Raw genomic sequence first — 22,231 nt, 5'->3', positions numbered from 1 at the left:
ATGTGCGATAGCACCGTTGTTCGCAATGTATTTAGAATGAATGTTGATGTCGTGTTTATAGGATCTCTTACCACCTCGAACCCCGCCCTCGCATGCCGATGAACAGCAACAACCACAACAGCAGTCTTTTTTAGGCGATCGGGCAGTGACCACAGCCACTCCAAGTCCACTGCCCGTAAGTGAGCCTGTCGATCAGGCCCACGAGGGTAGTGGCATAATCCTTGGAGATCGGGCCGAGTTTCCTCTTTCGACCTCGGATGATGCCCAACGCTTCACCGCCTCTGGAGACAACGACCTACCGCCCGAACTATCGTTCGAAGACAGCCGCGCGCTTCTAACTCGTCTGACAGGCCTTCAGCCTTGGCAGCTGGAAGCTTTCCCCGATGAGCTACCTCCGCTGCCGCTGTCTAGGCCAGGTTCACCAACACGTTCGCCAGACGTCACACGTCCTTCGACTGCGATTTCTCAACGTCGACTATCTTCAACGGCAGTTCCCATACGCTTCCGCAAGCCCGTTATACCCTCTACCGTTGACCCTAGCTTAGCAGCTGATCCTCTTCCTGGCCCTTCACCAACCCGTTCTCGCCATGGCAAGACGCACTCCACAGAGTTTAGGAACTCTCGAGAGTTCCGACCTTTGTATCTGGTGGAGCGCAACCGCAAGTCCAATGAGATCGATGAGGTGTTGCCAGCACTTCCACCCAGTAGTGCTTCTTCAGTAGTCTCTGGCGCGGATTCAGAAGAAGAGTTTGAGTCTGCTCAAGAGTCACCTTATGAGAGCGCTGGACAGTCATCTTATGACTCATTTTTCGATCCTTTGAGTACCGTAGCCGACCTCATTGCGCCCAGCCATGGACCGGAGGTTCAGCATCCCGAGCTTGCCCATCGCGAGATTGAAGAGGTCGAAGAATCTGGCCAAGCTACACCCAAGGCCTCTGACTACTTCACAGGTGCGCAGGAAGCGTCGGCACCGTCTAGCGGTCCAAACTATGAATCGCTTACTGCGGCACTGGAGCATGCCAGAGCACAGGAACAGGATTCGTCCACCGACGATTTCATGTCGACTTTGACCTCCCCACAGGCGGAGACTCCTCTTGAGACAAGCGCGCCGCTCGACGACAAGATAATGCGCGACGTTCCTGAATCACGCGACACTACTTCTGCCCCATCGAGCAGCTCATCGAGACTCCAAGACGCTGCTCTTAGCGCAGTAGTAGGTGGTTTGACAGCAGCTGCTTTGCGAAAACGCTCTCCTTCACCAACTCGATCTCAGCGCGATGACACCAAAGACAAGGCTTCGTCCGCTGCTGAGCCAGAGCAACCTGAGCCGGAAACCATCGAACCTGTTGTCGAACCATCGCCAAAGGGCAAGGGTAAGGCCAAGAAGACCAAGAAAAGTAAGAAGGGCAAGGAGCCCGTCGCCGCCGAGTCTCCCGTATCCCCGTCGCCTGTTATCCCATCACCCGTAGCTCAATCACCCGAGGAGATAATCAAGCCATCGCCCTCCTTCAGCTTCGCCACTACGTTTGTTGACAACGAAGAAGATTGGGTCAAACACAGGACTGAGTCCGTCGTTACGGACGATGCTACGCTTGTTGGTGAGCCTGTCGGAACGCCCAAGGATACCAAGGCCTTTCGACAGAAGGTTTTGGACACTACTGCACCAAAAGAGGACGAATCCACCGAGGTTCGACGCGCCGTCTTTGATATCCCTCAAGAAACTGCGAGATCAATCGAATCTGTTGAAGAGGCAAAGCAGGGTCTTGGGATCACTACCGAACCGGCTGCTACAGCTGTCGAAGTTTCACAAGACGCCCCTGTCGAACCCAGCTCTTCCAAGTCTGCTGAACCCTCAATTCCTGAGCCGGTCATCGAGGAGGAAGTTGCGACTACACCCAAGTCCAAGAAGGCGAAGAAGAACAAGAAGGGTAAACGCGGCAACAAGCAAGCTGAGCCCGAACCCGAGCTCGAACCTGCAGCTCTACCGGAAGTTCCTACGCAAGATGACCAGGTCTTGCCTTCGTCAGAGTCGCAACAAGACACCATTGAACGTGATATCCTCGAGCCATCTTTCGAACGCGAAGAGCCCAAGGACAAGGTTGATGTCATGGATTTCTTGGTTCAAGAAGAAGTACCAGCCACTTCGACTGATGAAGCAGTTTCGCAAGAGGCGGTGCCTGCACCTACTGCTCCAGCAGTCCCCGAAGAACCACCAGCTCCCTCGACCGACGAAGCAGTCCAGCAAGCGACAGAGCCTGTACCCATTACTCCAGCAAACCCCGAAGAGCCCAAGTCGGAAGTTACAGCTGGGCCTGCCACACCAGAGGTTCCAGCTCGGCCTAGCACAGCTGACGGCGCCGAACAAGCCAAGAACACTCCCGTCGAAGAAAACCGCCGAGCCTCTGGGATCGAAGGGCAATCGGCAGGTTCAGGCTGGGGTTCCGGCCTGTGGGGTGCTATTGGATGGGGCAAGAAGAAGGCCCCGCCGCCGCCAACATCCGAGCCTCCGTCTTCTCCGAAGCCCCAATCTGCCGTCCTCGCCGCACTAGCTGCAGCCAGAGAAGAGGCCAAGCGCAAGTCACAACCATCCTCACCAACTGTGTCTGAGAGGAAGAGTTCCAAGTCTGAGAAGAGGCCTTCCATCTCCCGAGTGAAGACGCAGGATGAGACGTCAAAGCCGGAGTTGCTGCAGAAGATTGAGTCTAGGAGATCGTCTGTTCCTACACAGCGACCTACTGAGGCTACGACCCGCGAAATTGTCAAGGAAGAAGCTAGCTCGAGCACCACAGCTCCCACTGCGATCTTCACTGATGATGGCAAACCCTCTTTCGCATTCCCTCAGGCTTCCACGGCGCCTCAACAACTATCTATCGAGACTCCCAAGGAGGCTCCTGTCGTTGAAGAGAAGGCTACAAAGCAATCTGAGGATGCCACTCCATCTACTGCCTTCTTCACTGACGACGGCAAGCCGTCTTTCACGTTCCCACCAGTATCCACCAAGCCTGCAGCTGAGCCAACGACCGAGCCTGAAGAGGCACCTGTTGCCAAAGAGGAAAAGAGCCCTGCTTTTGTGTCCCCGCGTACCGCATTCTTCACCGACAACGGCAAACCATCGTTCACATTCCCGAAGACGTCACCCGCCCCCGCGGTTGAATCAAGCGTCGTATCTAGAGAAGTTCCAGTCGCGAATGATACACCAGCTCCTGTTGATGTCTCGCCACGCAATGCTTTCTTCACAGATGATGGGAAGCCTTCGTTTTCGTTCCCTTCGATCCCATCTACGACTACCGAACAAGCTCCTTCGGTCGCAAAGGAAGCAGAGGTTGTGGAAGAGCAGAAGAAGCCAGCGTTTGTTGCGCCACGGAGCACATTCTTCACTGATGATGGAAGACCTTCATTTGCATTCCCATCAGTGCCAAAGTCTACTGAGCAAACTGCCTCAACTGCCGATGAAAACGCCCCTGCGAAGACAAAAGAGCCAGCCACTTTCGTTGCACCTCAGACCAGTTTCTTTACCGATAATGGTAAGCCTTCGTTCACGTTCCCATCAGTGGCAGCACCCGCCCAGCCCTCGGCAACGGTCAGCAAAGACACCATCGTCGAAGAGAAGCCTGCTGAGCAATTGTCTCTTGGCCGAAGTGGCCTGTTCACTGATGCTGGAAAGCCCACTAGCACGATCTCTGACTTCGTCCCGACCGAGTCTGGCGGTTCAGCTTACGACCGTATCTCGGTTGAACCCAGCTCGTCAAAGAAGAAGATCATCAAGACCAAGAAGGAGAAGAAGGCGAAGAAGAGCAGCGTACCGATTCCCGATTTCGATGAGCCTGCAGCCGACGCTGCCAAGTCCGTCGATGCTCCAGTTGACGCGGCGGCAAAGGATCTGGGCGACCAGGTGACCGCTGAGCCTGTCAAGCCTGAACCTGAAACAGCCAAACCTGCTGAGACGCCTTTGGAATCTGCGATAGAGGCTTGGGGCGAACAGCTAGTATCTGAGCCAACTCCTCTGACTGAAGAGCCGCCTATCGTTGATTCTGCCGAAAGTACCGTCAAGCCCGAGCAACCAGTTACTACAGAGCCAATTACCATCGCCGAAGATGAAGTCACGTCACCTGTCAGCAAGAAGAAGGCCAAGAAGAGCAAGAAGAACAAGAAGGCTGAACTCGAAAGCACTGAGGTTGAGACCGCAGCCCCAACAACCCCAATCGAATCTGCTGCTGAACGTTCGCTGGACGCTCCCACAAGCGAATCTACACCTGTCACCGAGACTGTTGCTGAGCCGGCATTCGCAGAGGTCGTGCAAGAGAAGATCGTGCCCTCTAACACGGAGGCTGCAGAGCTTGTATCCGAGCTTGCACCGACTCTTGAAGAGCCTTCCCGTGAAGAACCCTCTCTGTCTCTCGATGTGGCCACACCAGCAGAGCGTGAAGCACCAGTTGAGTCCTCGCCTTCTGTTCAAGACGATGCGCCAAAGACAAAGAAGAGCAAGAAGAGTAAGAAGAAGAGCGGTATCTCCACGCCTCAGGAGGAGCCTATGACTGCTACCGAGCCATCTTCTGTTACAGCTTCTGAGTCTATCGCCGACCAGCCGACTTCCGTTCCGGACGTTATCCACCCTCCTGTTGTCGAGGCCTTTGACATTCCTTTGCCTGCGGAGCAACCCGATGAAGACCTCACACAGCCTCTCGAAGAGGCACTCCCCAGAGATGCCCCTGCCGAGCAGGAGCCAATTCCCGAGCCCTCTTCTGCACCTGTAGAAGCTGAGCTTCCTGCTACACCGAAGACCAAAAAGGGCAAGAAGAGCAAGCGGAAGAGCGGCACTGTGACACCCCAGCCTGAGGCCGAAGTTGTACCTGAGCAGTCCGAGGCACCCCTCGAGACATCTGCCCCGATCAGCGAACCAGTCGCAACTCCAAGCGAAGTAGTTGATCGATCCCGCGACATCGAGCTACCTTCATCGGCCGAGCAAGTTGCCGCTGTAGAGACCTCTCTACTCGAGCAGAAGCGTGACGACGGAGCGGATGCCGCGACTGTCCCTCTCCCAACAGAGAGCTTCGATGAAGATCTCTCAACACCATTGGAGCAGCCGAAGTCTGTGGACGAGGTTACTCCTTCTGTTGAGCAGAAGGTGGAGGAGGATCCATCGACACCTACTTCGAAGAAAGACAAGAAGAAGAAGGGAAAGAAGAGCAAGACTGTCGAGGCGCCTGTGGAGGAGGTTGTGGGTCAAGAGGAGGAGAGCAAGAGCAGGGAGATTGGTCAAGGGGAGGGGCTCTTCGGTGCGGAGACATCAGTCAAGGACAATGTTGATGCGAAGGATACGGCTACCGAGGAGACTGGATCAGTTTTACCTCGAGAGCAGCTACAGTCAGACATTGCGGAGCGTGCGAACGAGAGCTCTGCGCCAGCTGAACCAACTCGACTCGAGCCCCTGTCTGAGACTCCTATCGTCCCAACAGAAGATGCACCAATCGCCGAGCTAAGTCAGCCTGCAGATCTAGTGGTCGATGATGTTACCGAGGTCCCATCTTCTTCTAAGAAAGACAAGAAAAAGAAGAAGAGCAAGAAGGCGAAGGCCGATGAGGAGACTCTGGCTACCCCAACCACCGATATTGAAGCTGAGGCCGGCACTGAAACTCTGCCCCAACCGCAACAACAACCCGAGTCGCTCCAGGAGGCATCGACCGATGTCACCCCTGCACCCGCTGCGGTCGGCGTTGAAGCAACACCCGAGATCGTCGAAAGGCAGATTCCCACGGACGCTCCAATTCCTGCCCAAGAAGTTCCGGTCGAAGAGTCACAGCAGCCTGCGACAACATTGGAGGAAGAGCCTTCTACGCCATCAAAGAAGTCCAAGAAGAAGAAGGCCAAGAAGGGGAAATCCGTCGAGATTGAACCCACGTCTTCAGACCTAGCCGATGTGCAGACAGAGACCCAACCTTCTACCGAAGCCGCTGGACCTGAATCTGAGTCAATTGAGGATGCCGCACTCGCTGGATTTTCCAAGCCATTTCAAGAGGCTCAGACTGAGACTGAAGCAATCGCAGCAGACCGAGCGATCGAAGTCGCGCCTGAGGTTCCTGTAGAGTCAGTCGCCGGAGCAGAGGCGGTGCCTCTTCCCGAGACGCCGGCCCGCGAGATCGATGAGCCCATCGCGGAGGTTTCTCAGCCTTCGGTGCTTGCCGAAAATGTTCCACCAAAGTCATTGCAAGAGGTTTCAACCACCGAGGCAGAAGCAGTACCGCTTCCAGAGACGCCAGCCCGAGAGATCGACGAGCCGATCGCGGATGATCTGCTTGCGACGCTATCTAAGAAGAGCAAGAAGAAGAAGGCTAAGAAGGGCAAGTCGGCTGACACCGAGCCAAGCACGCCTGTCACTGAAGTAACTTCTTCTCAACCAGACCCGTTCGCGGAATCTGCTCAACCTGAGGTGCCCACAGCTGAGACTATTCCATCGGTGCCAGTTGAGACTTCCAAGCCAGAGCGCGAGACTCCATCGGCTGAGCTTGTCGCTCTTCCCGAGACCGACGACAAGGATTTGGAAGAGCAGAGAATACCTCAAGTTGAGGCCGCGAAGTCACAAGAAGAAGCATCGCCAGCTGAGCTCGTAGCTCTTCCTGAAACCGACGACAAAGACCTCGACGAGCCTGCAATTCCCCAAGTCAAGGCTGCGGAGAACGTTCCTGCTGTTTCTGAAGTCGTTACTGACATCTCTGATAAGGTGGATACCACACAGCCAGAGCGCAGCCAAGACCTCGACGTTCCTGTGGCTCCCGCTGAGCCTGTCGCCGAAGCCGAACCAGCTGAGCCAATCTCGAAGAAGAGCAAGAAGAAGAAGAGTAAGAAAGGCAAATCCATCGACACTACTGAGCCCAGCACACCGGTTACTGAGGAGCCAGCACCACAGTTCGACGTCCCTTCTGAGACTGTTCAAGAGGAGAAACGTATTGAAGATACTTTGCTGCCTTCGCAGGAACCGACTCGCACAGTCGTTGACACCAATGTGCCTGCACTCATCCAGGAGAGCGTTGCGGACGTTCCATCCGCGCAGCAGGATACGCCCATTGAAGAAGCTTCGGTTGCGCCTACCCTTTCCAGCCAAGACATCGAGAATGAGGGCGCCGAGCCTGTCTCGAAGAAGGGCAAGAAGAAGGCAAAGAAGGAGAAAGCCAACCAAGAGGCTGAGGTTGAGCAAACCTCAACAACTCCTTTGCCTGAACCTTCCGCAGTGCATACTACCACCGATGCCAACCTTGATGTAGCTGCACCCGAGACCACTGAGCAACGCCATACTGTGGAACCTTCAGAGATCGAGCCCAACGTCATCGACTCAGCTCCCAATGTTGCTACCACGGTAACATCTCCCGAGACTACGGAGCGTCCACTCGACGACGTACCATCGACGGAGAGTACACTGCCCGAGACTTCACAAGTTCAAGACCAGGCTGAGGCCGAAGATGCTCCCAGTACACCCAAGAAGAGCAAGAAGAAGAAGAAGGGCAAGAAGGAAGAGTTCGCCTCCGAGCCTCGAACTCCCGTTACCGAGTCTGAGCCAGTCTTTCCGGAGACCACTGTTCAAGAAGCGCTTCCATCTACCGCTGCGACTACCGAAGAATCGGTTAGTCGGGATGTTGCACCCGAGCCTACTGCCGAAGTTCTGCCTACGCCTGTCGAGACCTCTACCACTGAGCAAGACGTTCCCGCTCCTACAGAGCCAGCGCAGGTTGAGGAAGTGGTTCAGGCGATCGATCTTGAGCCAGCACGTAATGAATCTGTCCCAGAGCAAGCCACCGAGGAAGCGACACCACTCTCAAAGAAAGACAAGAAGAAGGCCAAGAAATCCAAGAAGGCTGAAGTTGAGAGTGAGATGCCCGAGATATCTTCTGCGCCAGTCGAGACTGTCTCGAGGACCGTTGGTGAGCCAACTCGCGAGGAACAAGTTTCGCCAATTGTCCAAGAGACACCCATCGACGAACCCGTCGTTGAGACGCAGATCGTTCCCGAGGCTACATCCCCAAGATCGATGCCAGTGGTCACCGCAGGCCAAGACGATGTACTTCCAAGCATTCCCCTAGCTGAAGACGCCGCTGTCACCACTTCGACCGATACCGCGCCTGCAACTGCAGCGCAAGATGAAGTCACAGTAGTCGAGAACGAGGACGTTGCGCCTGCGACTGAACAGCATGAGGAGGAGTCTACTTCCAAGAAGAGCAAGAAGAAGGCTAAGAAGGCTAAGCGTGCTTCCATCGCCGAAGAGCCTACTGTTCCTTCTATTCCTGAAGCGACAACCGAGGAGAAGGACACTATCCAACCTGAGCAAGCAGCGACTGTACCTGAACCTGCTGCGGACCCGACACCTGTGCCCATAATTGTTTCTGATACCGTCCCTGAGACCGCCACAGCCGAGGAGCTTGTTTCTGACACTACACCCGCGCCGGAAGTGTCCGTGGAGCGCGAAGCGACTGTCGATACCACAGCCCCATCCGTTGCCGAGGCGTCGGTTCAAGAGAAAGAGGATGCTTCAGTCCCTGACAAGCCGACAGCTGAGTCCAAGCCGACCGAGGAGACGCTGACTACTGATGCACCCGTACCCGAGATCACTGAGGAAGCGGCCGCTCCACTCTCGAAGAAGGACAAAAAGAAGGCCAAGAAGGCGAAGCGCGTTTCGATCGCCGAGGAATCAACTTCTATCCCATCAACCCCCATCGAAGAGAAGACTGAGCCAGTCTTGGAAGAGCCTACATCTTCAGCTACAGAGGTACCCGCCTCGGAAGTCCCCGTTGTGGAAGAGGTGCCAAGCACTTTGTCCGACGTTACCGAAGACACTTCATCTCACCCTACGCCTGCCGAACAGCTCATTGCTACCCCCGAACCCGCTTCTGAAGAACTCACTCAAGTTGAGGCTGTGCCAGAGATCACCAGCCCGGTCTCGAAGAAGGACAAGAAGAAGTCGAAGAAGTCAAAGCGCGAATCGATTGCGGAGGCGGAGACGGAGACTCAAGTGGAGACACCAGCAGAAAGGTCATTAGAGCGCGCTCTTGATGACGCTACTGACATTGCTACTCCGGTTCTTGAGCAGCAGCCCGACGAAGCCACATCAACGGAGCCTACTGCAACTCCCGTGATTGTTGAGGAGCCAAGCAAGAGCGACGTGTCTTCTGCCGTTCCAGTCGAAGAAGAGCAATTTCCAGCGACCACAGTTGTAGAAGAGCAGCCATCTGAGGTAGTGGCTTCCGAGCCAGTCTCTGTCACCATTCCGACCGAGACTTCGGCAGAGGAGCCCGTAGCGACATCTTCGACCATCGATGAACCAACCACACCTTCCAAGAAAGACAAGAAGGCGAAGAAGAGCAAGCGCGGATCAGTCGCCGAGGTCGAGCCATCTCTTCCTTCCACTCCGGTTGATGAACCCACTAGAGAGCTTTCGGAAGCAGTGAAAGACATTCCCACTGCTGAACAAGAGCCTACAGCACCAGCCGTCGAGCAGGAAGAGCAATCGAACCTTGCTCCTACTGTTTCCGAAGATACATTAGCCTCCACTCCTGCTGTTGACCAGATCGTCACGGAACCCACGGAAGAAGAGGATACGTCGTCGAAGTCGAAGAAAGACAAGAAGAAGGCGAAGAAAGCAGCCAAAAAGGCCGAGGCTGAGTCTTCTGAGCCTACCATCTTCGCTGAGCCTTCGATTGAAGCAGTGGAACCCACTTCCACAGAGCAGCCTTCCTCGGTGGTGCCTGATGCAACAACTACGATCACCACCATCGACGAGGCCCCGCGCACGCATGTTGATGATTTGATCGCCCCAGTTACAGTCGCCACTGAGGACAACGAGAGCAAGGAGCCAGCTACCGGCCGCGATGTGAACGACTCTACCAAGAATGAACAGCTCAGCATTGCGCCTACAGCTGACAACGCGGTCGAGACCACCACATCAGACGCACAGGCTATTCCCAGCACTACTGCCACCTCTACAGATGTCCAGCCGGACGACGAGCAAGAACCAGAGGAACGGGCTGGGCTATCGAAGTCGCAAAAGAAGAAGCTGAAGAAAGCCAAACGCACGTCCGTTGCTGAGGTAGAACCATCCCGGCCAGCCACACCTGCAGAAGATTTGTCAAAGGTTCTTTCTGCCGAGCCTCAGTCATCTGTTCCCGAAGTGGTTAAGGAGACCACTACTGAGCAATTACCCCAGGCGGATGAACCCCGTGCCCTGCCAGTCGCGGAACCTATCAGCGAGGCGAAGCAGGCTGAAGCATACCCCGAGCAGCCCACCGCAACTTCGGAGCCAACAACCACTTCAACCCCAGCTGAAGACCCTGCACCAACTACTGCTACACCAGACCCGTCACCAGGCGATCCCAAGCCGCCAGACAGAGAGCTCGAAGCGCCTTCGTCCCCTTCCTCCTCCAAGAAGGACAAGAAGAAGGCCAAGAAGCAAGCTAAGAAGGCAACACCTGCGGAGCCTTTTTTAGCAGATGAGACGCCTGAGGCAGCCAACTCTGATACTCAGCCGTCTCTGTCGATTCCTACACTTTCGGAGACCCAACTACCTTTCTCGGGGATACCGACACAATATCCCCAATCTTTTACGAATAACGAGCTTGTTGATGATTTTGATGATAAGAAGGAGGTGGAGATTGATGATGCGAGGGAGGAGAGGGAACGTGAGGAGGAGAAGAAGGATGTCAAGAGGAAGGCAGTGGAGAGAGGAGTTGAGGAAGAGCAGGAGAAGAAGCTAGAGGAGGTGGTTGCCGAGGCTGAACAGCGTGGAGAGCCTTCGGTCGTAGTCGAAGAGTTGCCAGTGCAGACTGCAACGGAGGCCGTCGCTGCTGAAGAGAATCCAACCGAAGTAAAACAGTCCGTCGAATCGACCGCGGCGCAAGAGCCTACAACTGCCGTTGCAGACGTCGCCGAGAAGGACATCAAGGAGCAAGCACCTATTGTGGAAGACCTTGCGTCTGAGACAATCATCCCAGTCGATTCCGCCGTTACTGAGCCATCTGTGTCTCTGGAAGCCGACTCAGCGCCCACACTGGAAGACCCAATTCCAGTGGAGACACCCCAAGAGCCCACACCTACTCCGATGCTCGCTGAAGAGGACCGCCCGACTGCTCTGCCGCAACAAGAAGAGCTCAAGGAAGTTGTGGAAGAAGCTTCTCAGACACCAGTGGCACAACCGACTCGTTCACTCGGCGAAGCTGATGACTCGGCCACCCCTTCTAAGAAGAAAAAGAAGAACAAGAAGGGCAAGCGCGCGTCCACACTAGACGAACAAGAGCAAGCCACCAGCGTTCCTGAGCCTGAGCGCGACACTGCGGACAAGCCAAGTGAAGACATTACGGTTGCAGAACCCAAGGAACCAGTGGCTTCTGCAGTTGAGGATGTCAAGTCCATAGAAGATTTCGCAACCGTTCGAGACATTGAGATTGCGCGTCCTTCCGAGCCTCAAGCGGATACAACGCCTGTCGTCGAAGAAGCTGCCCTGCCCAAGGACGAACACGCTACGCCTGATGTCCAAGAGCATGTGTCTGTTTCGGTCACGACAGACGAGCGCCAGGATTCAACCACACAGCCCGAGACTCCCGCTTCTTTGCCTGGGGTTACCGAAGAAACGACCATCGCGGAGCCTGTGCCCCAAGATGTTGAACGTACCGTTGAAAACATCGAAGAGCCCGCCATTGTCGTTCCGGAAGTGGGGCAAATTCTGACACCAACAATCGAGGAGCCGACCTCTTCCAAGAAAAGCAAAAAGAAGAGCAAGAAGGCCAAGCAGGCGTCGTCTATCGAGACCATTCCTGAAGTCCAGTCTTCCCAGCCAGAGGAGCTGCCATCCGTTCACGTTGCGCCAAGCCCGCTGGCGCCTGAACCAGTCAACGAATCAGAAGTGTCACGCGAGGTCACGGTTCCTGAACAGGTCGAGGATGTTCAACCAGCAGTTCCGACAACAGACAACAAGACAACCGCCCCGGAAGAGCCGACCTCGAAGCCTGTCGAAGAGGCGCAGCAGCCTCCGCTACCAAGCACCGAACGTGACGCGCCCACTGAGGTTCCAGAAATCGTATCCGAGCCTCCAACGACAACACAGCTTGAGCCAACAACTTCCGATGCCCTTCAACCGCCAACGGAAGAGCTTCCCGTACCTTCGCTCTCGAAGAAAGACAAGAAGAAGAGCAAGAAGGCCAAGAAACAGTCTCAAGCGGAAGAAGTCGTGGAGGAGACCACTCCTGATGCACCTCGAAATGTTACTACGGAGGCCGCGCCTACTCCGGTCATTGAAGAAGTTGCCGAGGCGGTCGTCGAGCCAATTGTTGAGCCGGTCGTGGAATCGGTGGCCGAGCGAGCCATTGAACCAGCCACCGAGACAACGCCGGTCATTGAGTCCACATCAGTTGAAGATGCATCCGCACCAAAGCCTGAGGATATGTCATTCGTTCCAGAGACTACCGTCAACGAGCCGATGACGTCTGACAATGCACCAGTGCCTGTCACCGAAGACACCCGCGAATCTTCAGAGCTTGCGGAATCAATGCTTGAACAAGAAGTGATCTCCAAGCCTGTAGAAGACGCCGCTCAGGTACCGCTGCCTGAAGATAGCATCATCAGCCCACCAGCCGAGACAGTCGGGGAGGAGTTTGTTGGCCCAATCCAGCCTGAGACCACATCAGGTGCCCAATTCGAGCAACTTCCAACCCCAATCATAGAGCCAGAGGCTCCACTCGAGATCGCTGATGCCGCATCGTTGTCCAAGAAAGACAAGAAGAAGGCCAAGAAGGCGAAATCGAAGGCTTCTGACGCTGTCACGCCTGTCAATGAAGTCGCAGTAGAGCCCGAGGTCGCAATTGTCCAAGATGTTGGCGCTAGCAGCAATGAGCCAACGACTCGGAATGTGCCACTTTCTTCGCCTCAGGAAGATGCTGTGGTTGAGACAATTGTCTCTAAGATTGACCAAGAACCTTTACTGGACGATCGCGCACTTTCTATGCCCCCAACGGAGGAGACAAAGGAAGAAAACGAGAAGTCCGATCCTACGCCGCCTCTCGTGGACGCTATTTCAACGCCCCTGCCTGATACTGCTCAAGAGCCTATCATTGAACGATCGATTGAGGAGGTATCAGCCATCGATGCGCCAGTCACTGCGGCGGAAGAGACTCCTGTCACACAGGAAATCGCAACCGAGAATCAAATCGAGGAGACAGTCAGCCAAAATGTGCCAGACACCACTGTCATTCCAGCGATCGTTGAAGAGCGACCTTCCGATGTACCAACGACGGACGTTGAGCCTCGAGTCGAGGAGCCAGCATCCCCATCGGTCTCCAAGAAGAAGAGTAAAAAGAAGGGCAAGAAGTCAGATGTCACAACGCCAGTTCCCGAAGCCTTGCCTGCAGCAGACTCCGACAACATCGTTGTCAACACCAAAGATATCGCATTCTCCCAGCCCGAAGTACAAGACCCTGTCGCACCGGTCATAGACGAGCAGCCGCAGGTTGAAGAGGTCACGATCCAGCCGGAGATTCCTGTACTGCCAGAGACCGTCAGTGAAGCACCTGCGACCGAGACTGCACCTACAGTCAACGAACCAGTTTCGGTACCAGGGACGACCGTCGTTGAGGGAGTCAAGAATGAATCCGTTACGCAGGAGCCCGTTCTTGAGCGTAAGCTGAGCAAGAAGGAGAGGAAGAAGGCCCAGAAACAGGCCGCTGCTCAGGTCGAGGAATCCATCGTTGAGGGCGAGCCAGTCGTGAAACCAGCCACGGAGCCAGCCACGGAATCTACTATCGAGCCTGTTGTCGAGTCCACCGTCGAGCCTATCGTCGAGCCTACCGTCAAGCCAGCGACGGTAGAACCAGCGCCTGCAGTCGATACCACTACGGTTGAGCGTTTTCAAGAGACTGACCCAGTGGTACGTGAGTCTGTTGTTGAGTCTTCATCTTCGCGCGAGGTACCAGAACCAACGACAGAGGTTGCCTCTGCGCCAACGATCGAGCCATTGCCTCAAGAAGCAACAGTGGAGGACAAAATTCTTTCCACTCCAAAGAAGAGCAAAAAGGCAAAGAAGGACAAGAAGAGCAAGACGCAATCTGCTGTTTCTGATCTCCCAGAGGAGTCTGTCAAAGAAACATCGAATCTTCCTGAGCAAGTACAAGCAACGGAAACGTTCGAGACTGAGCCCGCCGCCACGGAGCGACCACAGCCTATCAGCCTACGGGATCAGGACACAACGATCCCGGAGACTGAGCCAATGACTTCGACGACCGCTCAGATCGAAGAGACAACAACGGAGTCTGTGAAGACGGAAGAGCCTGTTGTCCATACCAACATTACTCCCGAAGTAATCGAACAGCCTCAAGAGCCGGCTTTCTCACAAGGAATGGATGTTGATAAGCTACCGGAAGATGTCTCAACAGGCACTACTGATGTTCAGGACCGTTCTGTCCCCGAAGCTCATGTGGCCGTTCCCACTGTCGCACCACCGATCTTTGAAGACTCCGGGCAACAGCCCACTCGGGAGCTGATGCCAGACGCCTCAGTCGAAGCGTCAGCGGAGCCAACTACCGTAGTGGAGGAGGTCAGGAGCGTCCCAGAAGCACAATCCGAGAGCATTGAAGCCCAGCCAGCCATCTCTGAACCGTCCATTCCGGAGGTACCTCTTGCATCATCTTCAATCGCCAGAGAACTGCCATCGGAGATGCGATCCGAGCCCGCAACGGAAACAATCGACTTGAGCAACGAGCAGACACTACCTGAGCCAGTGGAGGAAAGTTCCCTTTCGCGCTCAATGTTGAAGAAGGCGAAGAAGGCCAAAAACGACCGGAAGTCTCTTGCTGACAACGAGCCTTCTGGACCCGCTACGACTGCCAGTGAAGCCCCTTCAGAAATCGTCACCGAGACACCCATTGAGCAAGCCGTCCCTCAGCCAACTATCACCGAGACCACGAAAGAGTCGGTACAGTCTCCTACGCCAGCAGAAGAGAGTGCGCCAGTCATTCCAGTAGTCGAGGAGACGCCGGTACCTGCCGTTGCCGAGGCTGCTCCAGAATACAACTACCGGGGTCTTGAGGAGCAGCAGTCTATCGAGCCTATCGACACCACCACAACACATGAAGAAGCTCGTCAAGTCACTCATGACGACTCTGTTCCAGCAAGCGCGCTTTCCCCTTCTCTCCGGGCAATCCAAGATGAAGCTGCCGATCTGCGACTCCGTGCAGAGACACTTGATTCTGAGCTCGCCACACGAAACGACGCTGATCAGCCCTCCACCATCGAGCCCGCTTCCATGTTCGATATCGTCAGCAAGTTCACGAAGAAGGACAAGAAGAGGGCGAGAAAGAGCAAGGGCGACACTGACGCTATGCCGACGACTCCTGCGGCCGAACCTGAGGCTGCGGTTGAGACGAAGGAAGTCGTCGAGACGCCCGCATCTGCGCCGACCTTGACAGAAGAGCAAGCTGTCGATAAGAGAGAAGTTGTCGACACACCCGCGGTGACAGAGGAGACCATTGCGACCGATGGGCCTTCTCGCAAACTGAGCAAGAAGGAGAAGAAAAGGAAGGGCAAGCAGCCTGCAGTCAATCCAGTCGAATCTTCTGAGACAGCAACGCAGTCGAGCGCGCCGATCGTCGAGTACCCAGAGCCAATCGCCGAGCAGCCAACAGAGTCACCATCAGTCGTCACTGAGCCTTCAGCAGAAACTGTCGCGCCAGAGAAAACTCACCAGGCTTCCCGTTCCATCGATACTGAGCGAGTAGTACTTGATGAGCCAGCTGCAGCCGACATCCCGGCCTCATTTACCGTCACCCAAGATCTTCAACAAACACTTGTGGAAGAGGAACTGGTGCCGTCAAGGAAGCTTAGCAAGAAAGACAAGAAAAAGGCTAAGCAAGCTGCCGCGCTAGAAGATGCAACAGTTTCTCTATCTGAGGATGTTCCGTTCTCTACTCCGACTGAGTCTCGGGAAGTAGCTTTGCCTGACTATGAGGTAGCTACGTCAGTGCCAGCACCTTCCAGTGAGGGTTTCCCTGCGACGAGTGTCGAGGCTTCCAAGGAGGCAGCTGTTGAGGAAGTCCCGGCTATGACGCCGAGCCAACGTGAGGTGGAGACCCAGGTCGATACCTCAATCGTTACACCAGCAGAGGCAACCACGGACAGTCTGCCACCACCAGTCGTCGAGCAACAAGAGCCAATTCTCGAGGAGCCATCTATTCCATCTCCTAAGCTCAGCAAGAAGGGCAAAAAGAGAGCCAAGCAGGATACACTCCCCGCACAGGAACCCGAGGCGCCCGTTACGGTAGACGCACCGTTGCCCGAGACCAGTGAGCCCATCGTGAAGGAGATACCGCACATAACCCAAGAGGTATTCAGGGACACTTTCTCCCATGGACCAGCGACCGTCGAACGTCCTATCGCGACGAACATCATGGAAGGGGCACCTCGTTCAGAGCCATCTACTGTGCCACGGTTTGACGCAGAGCCAGAGGTCAAAGTCACCGAAGTCCAGCCCGAACCAACTCCCATCGACCTTCCCGTCAAGACTTCGATTACGGAAAGCACCGAGCAGCCTCGCGAACTTCCTGCTGTACATGAACCAGAACCAGAGTCTGCGATTGCCCCGACTCTCGTACGCAAAGAGGGTAAGAAAGACAAGAAGGGCAAGAAGCAAGACGTGCTTGCTGAACAGACTCTCACATCGAGAACCGACGATGTAGTGGTCTCTGAAGACGTACGAACCGAAGACCGTTCTCTTGACTCGTCAAAGCCTATGGACCAGCAAGTCACGGCTCCTATGGACATCCCAAATAAGCCCACACAAGACACGACAATCGCGCCAGTCCTGGAGAAGCAGCCCCGAGAGATCATCCCGCCAAGGACTTTTTCAGAAGAGCGTGTAACCGTTGACGCTCCAGCGACCGAAGCCATCCCCGAGGCCGAGACGACTCCCACGAAGAGTAAGAAGCAAAAGCGCAAGTCGAAGTCTCCGACGACTTCAAGAGAGCCCGCTAGCGTTGCGCCCATCGTCCCGGTCGAGGAGACCGCCCCTGAACCGACTGTTGCGCGTCAGATTGTGTACGACAACAGCCAGTCTACGATCCGAGAACGCAGCCTTTCTCCCAGGAAAAGGCCTACAACACCGTCAACGCCCGGGTCGCCAGTAATTGGAGCAATTCTCAGCCAGCCGAAGAGGGAACACGTCAGGTCCATGTCCAACGTCTCTATCCCTGATCTCCACGTAAGAGCCAGCGAATCCGATAGCACTACTCAGCACCCTTTGTTGCACAAGAAGTCATCCAAGAAACACAAGTTGGCAGCTTTATTTGAGCGCGGCAAATCGCCTGATGGTGCTCCTGCGGAACGAGGTCTGCGAAAAGAAGGATCTGGCAGTGTCAGAAACCTCGCCGAACAATACGAGAGTCAATCACGATCTGTCACGCCCATTCTACCTCCGTCTCCCGAAAAGCGTTACCTGTCTCGATCTCCATCGCCTGAGAAGCGCCAACTCCATTCTCGAGTTGCATCTCGTAGTCAACTTGGCTTAGTGTCACCAGTGCGATCAGATTCGAAGTCGCCCGCAAGAGATATAGACTTCGCAGCTACTGTCGCCGCCAGTTTGCAAGAGTCTGGTTTTGATCCTGGATACGTCATTAACGACAGAGCTTTCCATCGCTCGAACTCCATATCAGGAGCTCGCGATATCACGCCTGATGATGATATTGCCGCTGCAAAGGAAAGAGCCGGCAGATCAAGACTCGGTAGCTTGAGTCGCTCATCATCAGTCTCCGGCTCGCCAAAGCTACGACCACTTCAGCCTAGCGGACCCGAAGTTCTGCCACCCATCGAAGTAGCAATGGCAACGACTGACACTGCATCGTTCGACCCACTGGATGTGCTCAACGACCCCGCTTTTGCAACGCGAAAGTCACCTCCTGGTGTTCTTGAAGAAGCTGACCCTGATGAGTTGGCCGGGTCGTCAAGTTTGAGAAGGAACAAGAGCAAGAAGAAGCGTCACCCGATACCAGAAATTCCAGTGGAATCTGAACACACTCGCGAAGAAGCAGACGCTTCAGTTGCGCCGATTGTTCGAGGCAAGAAGTCAAAGAAGGACGAAGAAGGAGCTCCACGTCCGCAAGACCGTGTTGAGTATACAGCTGCAGAGACTCCGGCGATCGAGGCTCATCGAGATGTGCCTCTCGCTGTTGAGACTCCAGCTGACTCCACAGTCCGCGGAATTGAGCCTGCTCAGTCCGTGCCTCGCGCGCCAAACTCCACCGATGTCCTTCCGGAGATGCCAATGCAAACAACGGGTTTGGAAGCCAAGTCTATCGACGTCAAAGAGGAAGATTCAAACAGACAAGACACGATAGCGAGGAAGGAGAGGCCCAGGAAGTCAGCGAAGGACACCAAACCTGCAGCCACTGACGATGTGCCCGTACTGCCCGTGACATTCGATCAGGAAGCCCGTTCACTGACCGCTGGAGAGCCGAAGGAATATCCATTTCCACAGGTGACGCAAGAAAAGGAGATCGAGAGGAAAGAGGAGACGCGCAGGCGGGAGTTGGAGAAAGAGAGGGATATGGATGCATGGGCTCCATCGCCAAGAAAGAAGAGCAAAAAGAGCAGGAAGACTGAAGAGAGGGTTGAGGGAGAGTCGAGCACCGCGTCGAGGGACGCACCACCAGCCGAGACACCAGCTGCCGTTCCTGAAGTTCATAAGCGCAGGACACACCCTGTATCCTTTGACGATGAGCAGCCGGACGAGAAGCGCCTACACACATTGGAGTCCACACAAGAGCCTCAATTCACCACTGAGAAAACAGCATCATCAGCGCATGTTGTCGCACCAGAACGCTCACACTCCGACAAGCGCTCCAAAGAAGCCAAATCATCAACGCATGGTGCAGCACCAGCCAACGAGCCATCATGGTCATTCGCCGAAGTTCGAGACGACAGCAGTCGGGACCCCGCCACTGCACAGTCAGCACAGCCAGTCGAGAAGGCAACACGTACGCTGAGGCGGTCGAAGGAACCGAAGACTCCTCTGGGTGCATCAAAACGCTCAATTGCAACTGACCAAGATGCCGAAGACAGCCCTGCTTTGCCAACACACCCAGTGATTTCTGGCGCGACAACCCCAGGCACCGACTTTGCGACGAAGGAGCGAACCTCGTATCTTTTCGATTCCTCGCCATCAACACGCGCCTATGGCACTTCACCAGCAGTTGGGCCGCAAACACCCGCTCATGATACTCAGAGAATTGATGATACTCCGTCGAAAGACAAAGGCAAGAAACCACGCACAGAGTCGCAGCACGGTCGAACATCGCCTACGAAGCAGATTGCACAGAAGGAGCCATACCAATCCTTGTTTGGAGATCCAAATGAGAAGAAGGGTGAGACCCTTTCCACGCCTGTCGCGAAGCTCGAACGCACGCCAGGCACCAAGCAACTCGAGTCCATTGAGGAAGTCAGCCCGGATGACACTAAGCACAAGAAGTCACGATCCATCGCTGATGTCGGCGCGCCAGAGCGAGGACTCAAGTCAGCTCGTCGCACCGAGAGTCTCAGGCAACTTTCTGATCGCCTGAGATCACCTCCGCCCAGCACGCCAACGCCCACGGGTCGTCGAAGTGTGGCATCCATGGCAGACAACTCGGGTGGAAGAGATTCACCATGGTCACAGGTCAACGACAGCGTTGACCGAACCATGACCCTCAGCCCCGCACGCCGCATGCCTCGCTCATCTCCGAGCGCAGACCCGTTGAAGCAGTACATTGCTGAGCAGCGGTCGCCCAGTGTCCAAAGTCAGCGTTCTCTGAGCAACATCGCGAGGCTTAGGTCTCCGGATCAGGAACGTCCTATGAGCTCTATGAGCAACATCAGCACACGTTCGGATCGGTCGTTGAGAAGAGTGGACCGGCAAACGTCAGGTGACCTCAGATCAGCCTCGAGGCTTGGCGAGGCCAGTGCGCAAGACGCTAAGAGCGCGCAACCCAATCTCTCCAGCACGGCGCTCGCGGCTGGAGCAGCAGCCATCGCAGGTATCGCCGCCCCACCGGTTTACGACCCAGTCCGGGGTACAGGTAGAGGTCGCCGTACCAGTATGGCCGAAACCTTTGTAAGTAGTTCGCAGTTGTTGCGCACGTCGCTTCTGATTACTGACTGTCTTTTGCAGGAAGCATGGGGTGAAGCCCAAAGGTCGCCTAGCTCGCCCTCACGTCCACCAAGCGTGCGCAAACGTCAAAGCATGCAAATTATGGACCTCCAGACGCAACTTGACCAGCTAGCTGCGCAAAACTCAGCTGTCGAGACCGCCAAAGCCAAGGCTGAGGAGGCTTTGCAGGCTGCACAACACCAGCGCCAAGTTGACGAGCAGTTGGTACTTGAAGAAGTAGAAGCACGTGACCGTCAGATTCACCAAAGAGATATCGACATTGCGCAACTCAAGGATACGCTTCAGCGACTACAAGAAGAGATTGCGCGCCTGAATCAACTCAACAACGCACTAACAGACGCCAATCGCAACCTGACCAACGATGCCAATGAACGATATGGCCAACTCCAGTCCGAGGGACAGATGGTGCATGAGCAATGGCAGGCATCACAACGAGAGCTAGAGAGCCTTCGCAGTCAATACGCTCAGCTTCAGGCTGAAGGCCAGGCCATGCAACAGCAATGGCAAACATCACAACGAGACTTGGAGGAACTTCGTCGTCAGCATACCCAGATGCAGCGAGGTCTCGCAGATGCCGTCCGCGATGAAGTTGGCGAAGCACTAGATGAGCGCAATGCCGAAATCGACCGTCTAACCGCAGAGCTGGCGACTGCACGCGAACAGATCAAGAACCTTCAAAAGCAGATCTTGGCTTCGAAGAAGCCTAGTGAGAGCTTCCTCACTGTTCGCGATGAAGACTACTTTGACAGCGCCTGTCAACAACTGTGTCAACATGTACAGCAGTGGGTGCTGCGCTTCTCCAAGTTCTCTGACACTCGCGCATGCCGCCTTTCATCAGAGGTCGCAGCTGATACACGACTGGATGCATCAACGCGTCAGAAAATCGACACTCGCCTTGACAATGCCATTCTCGATGGCTCAGATGTCGATTCACTCTTAGCGGACCGTGTCAAGCGCCGAGACGTCTTCATGTCCGTGGTTATGACCATGATCTGGGAGTACGTCTTCACCAGGTACCTATTCGGTATGGACCGAGAACAGCGCCAGAAACTCAAGGCGCTGGAGAAGACACTTTCAGAAGTCGGCCCACCACGCGCTGTGGCACAATGGCGAGCTATCACACTTACCCTTCTTGCGAGAAGAGAGCCTTTCATGCAGCAGCGCGCTCAGGACACTGAAGCTGTGGTGCACGAGATCTACAGCACACTCTCGACACTTCTTCCACCACCATCGCATCTGCAGCGCCAGATCCAGGAGTCGTTGCGCAACGTGATGCGCTTGGCAGTGGAGCTATCAATTGAGATGCGCACGCAACGCGCGGAATACATCATGCTGCCGCCGCTACAACCCGAGTACGATACCAAGGGCGACCTCGTGGCCAAGGTTACTTTCAACGCCTCGCTCATGAACGAACGGTCAGGTGAGACGACGTCAAATGACGAACTCCAAGCCCGTGGGTCGGTAGTCAAAATTGTACTATTCCCCCTAGTTGTCAAGAAGGGTGACGACTTCGGCGAAGGCGAGGACGAGATTGTCGTCTGCCCAGCCCAGGTCCTGGTCGCCGGAACCAAGAGCAGGAAGGTAGTGAGGGTCATGAGTGGAGCGATGTCGATCAATCGTCCCGACTCACGAGCAAGTCGCATCAGTCGGGTAACGAGCGTCGCGCCCCCTGAGAGCACGATCATGGACTACGAGCAACCTGGCAGCAACATGATCTAGATGGACGGCCGTTTGGATTACGATTTTTTTCTTATTTTACCTTGATAGCGTGGGCGGGTTTTGTGTTTGGCGTTTGGGATATCATTTTACCACTTTACGAGATTTCCTTTGTTTTAGTATTAGCAGTATTTACACAGCATCACTTGGAGCGCGTTTAGCACGATTGTATATTAGTCACGACAGTACGAACGCTGTAAGCAATAATCGTTTTACGATCTTCACACGAATCCCTTTTAATCCCTTAATCCCTTAATCCCTTGCGATCTCTTGGCAAATCTCATTTGCACATGGCGACAGGGAAATCGCGATAGACAGCGCCAGATCCTCGGTTGTGGGCTCCATAAGGATTGC

General features: G+C 55.0%; 1 protein-coding gene across 1 annotated transcript in view; it reads left to right on the top strand.

Annotated features, from left to right (window-relative positions):
- Positions 1 to 21,880, top strand: part of J4E85_004210 (uncharacterized protein) — a gene marked incomplete at both ends in the record, with an annotated part of 29,708 nt that extends 7,828 nt beyond the window's left edge. Inside the window, one exon of the mRNA XM_051468471.1 lies at positions 62 to 21,880. Coding sequence (XP_051328063.1) covers positions 62 to 21,880 — 21,819 coding nt within the window. The remainder of the gene's footprint in view (positions 1 to 61) is intronic.
- Positions 21,881 to 22,231: the final 351 nt, after the last annotated feature.

Source organism: Alternaria conjuncta, assembly GCF_024043145.1.
Source record: "Alternaria conjuncta strain BMP 0040 chromosome Unknown scaffold_5, whole genome shotgun sequence".
Classification (NCBI taxonomy): domain Eukaryota; kingdom Fungi; phylum Ascomycota; class Dothideomycetes; order Pleosporales; family Pleosporaceae; genus Alternaria; species Alternaria conjuncta.
The sequence above is the reverse complement of the archived record's forward strand: the minus strand, read 5'-3'. Positions and strand labels throughout refer to the sequence as shown.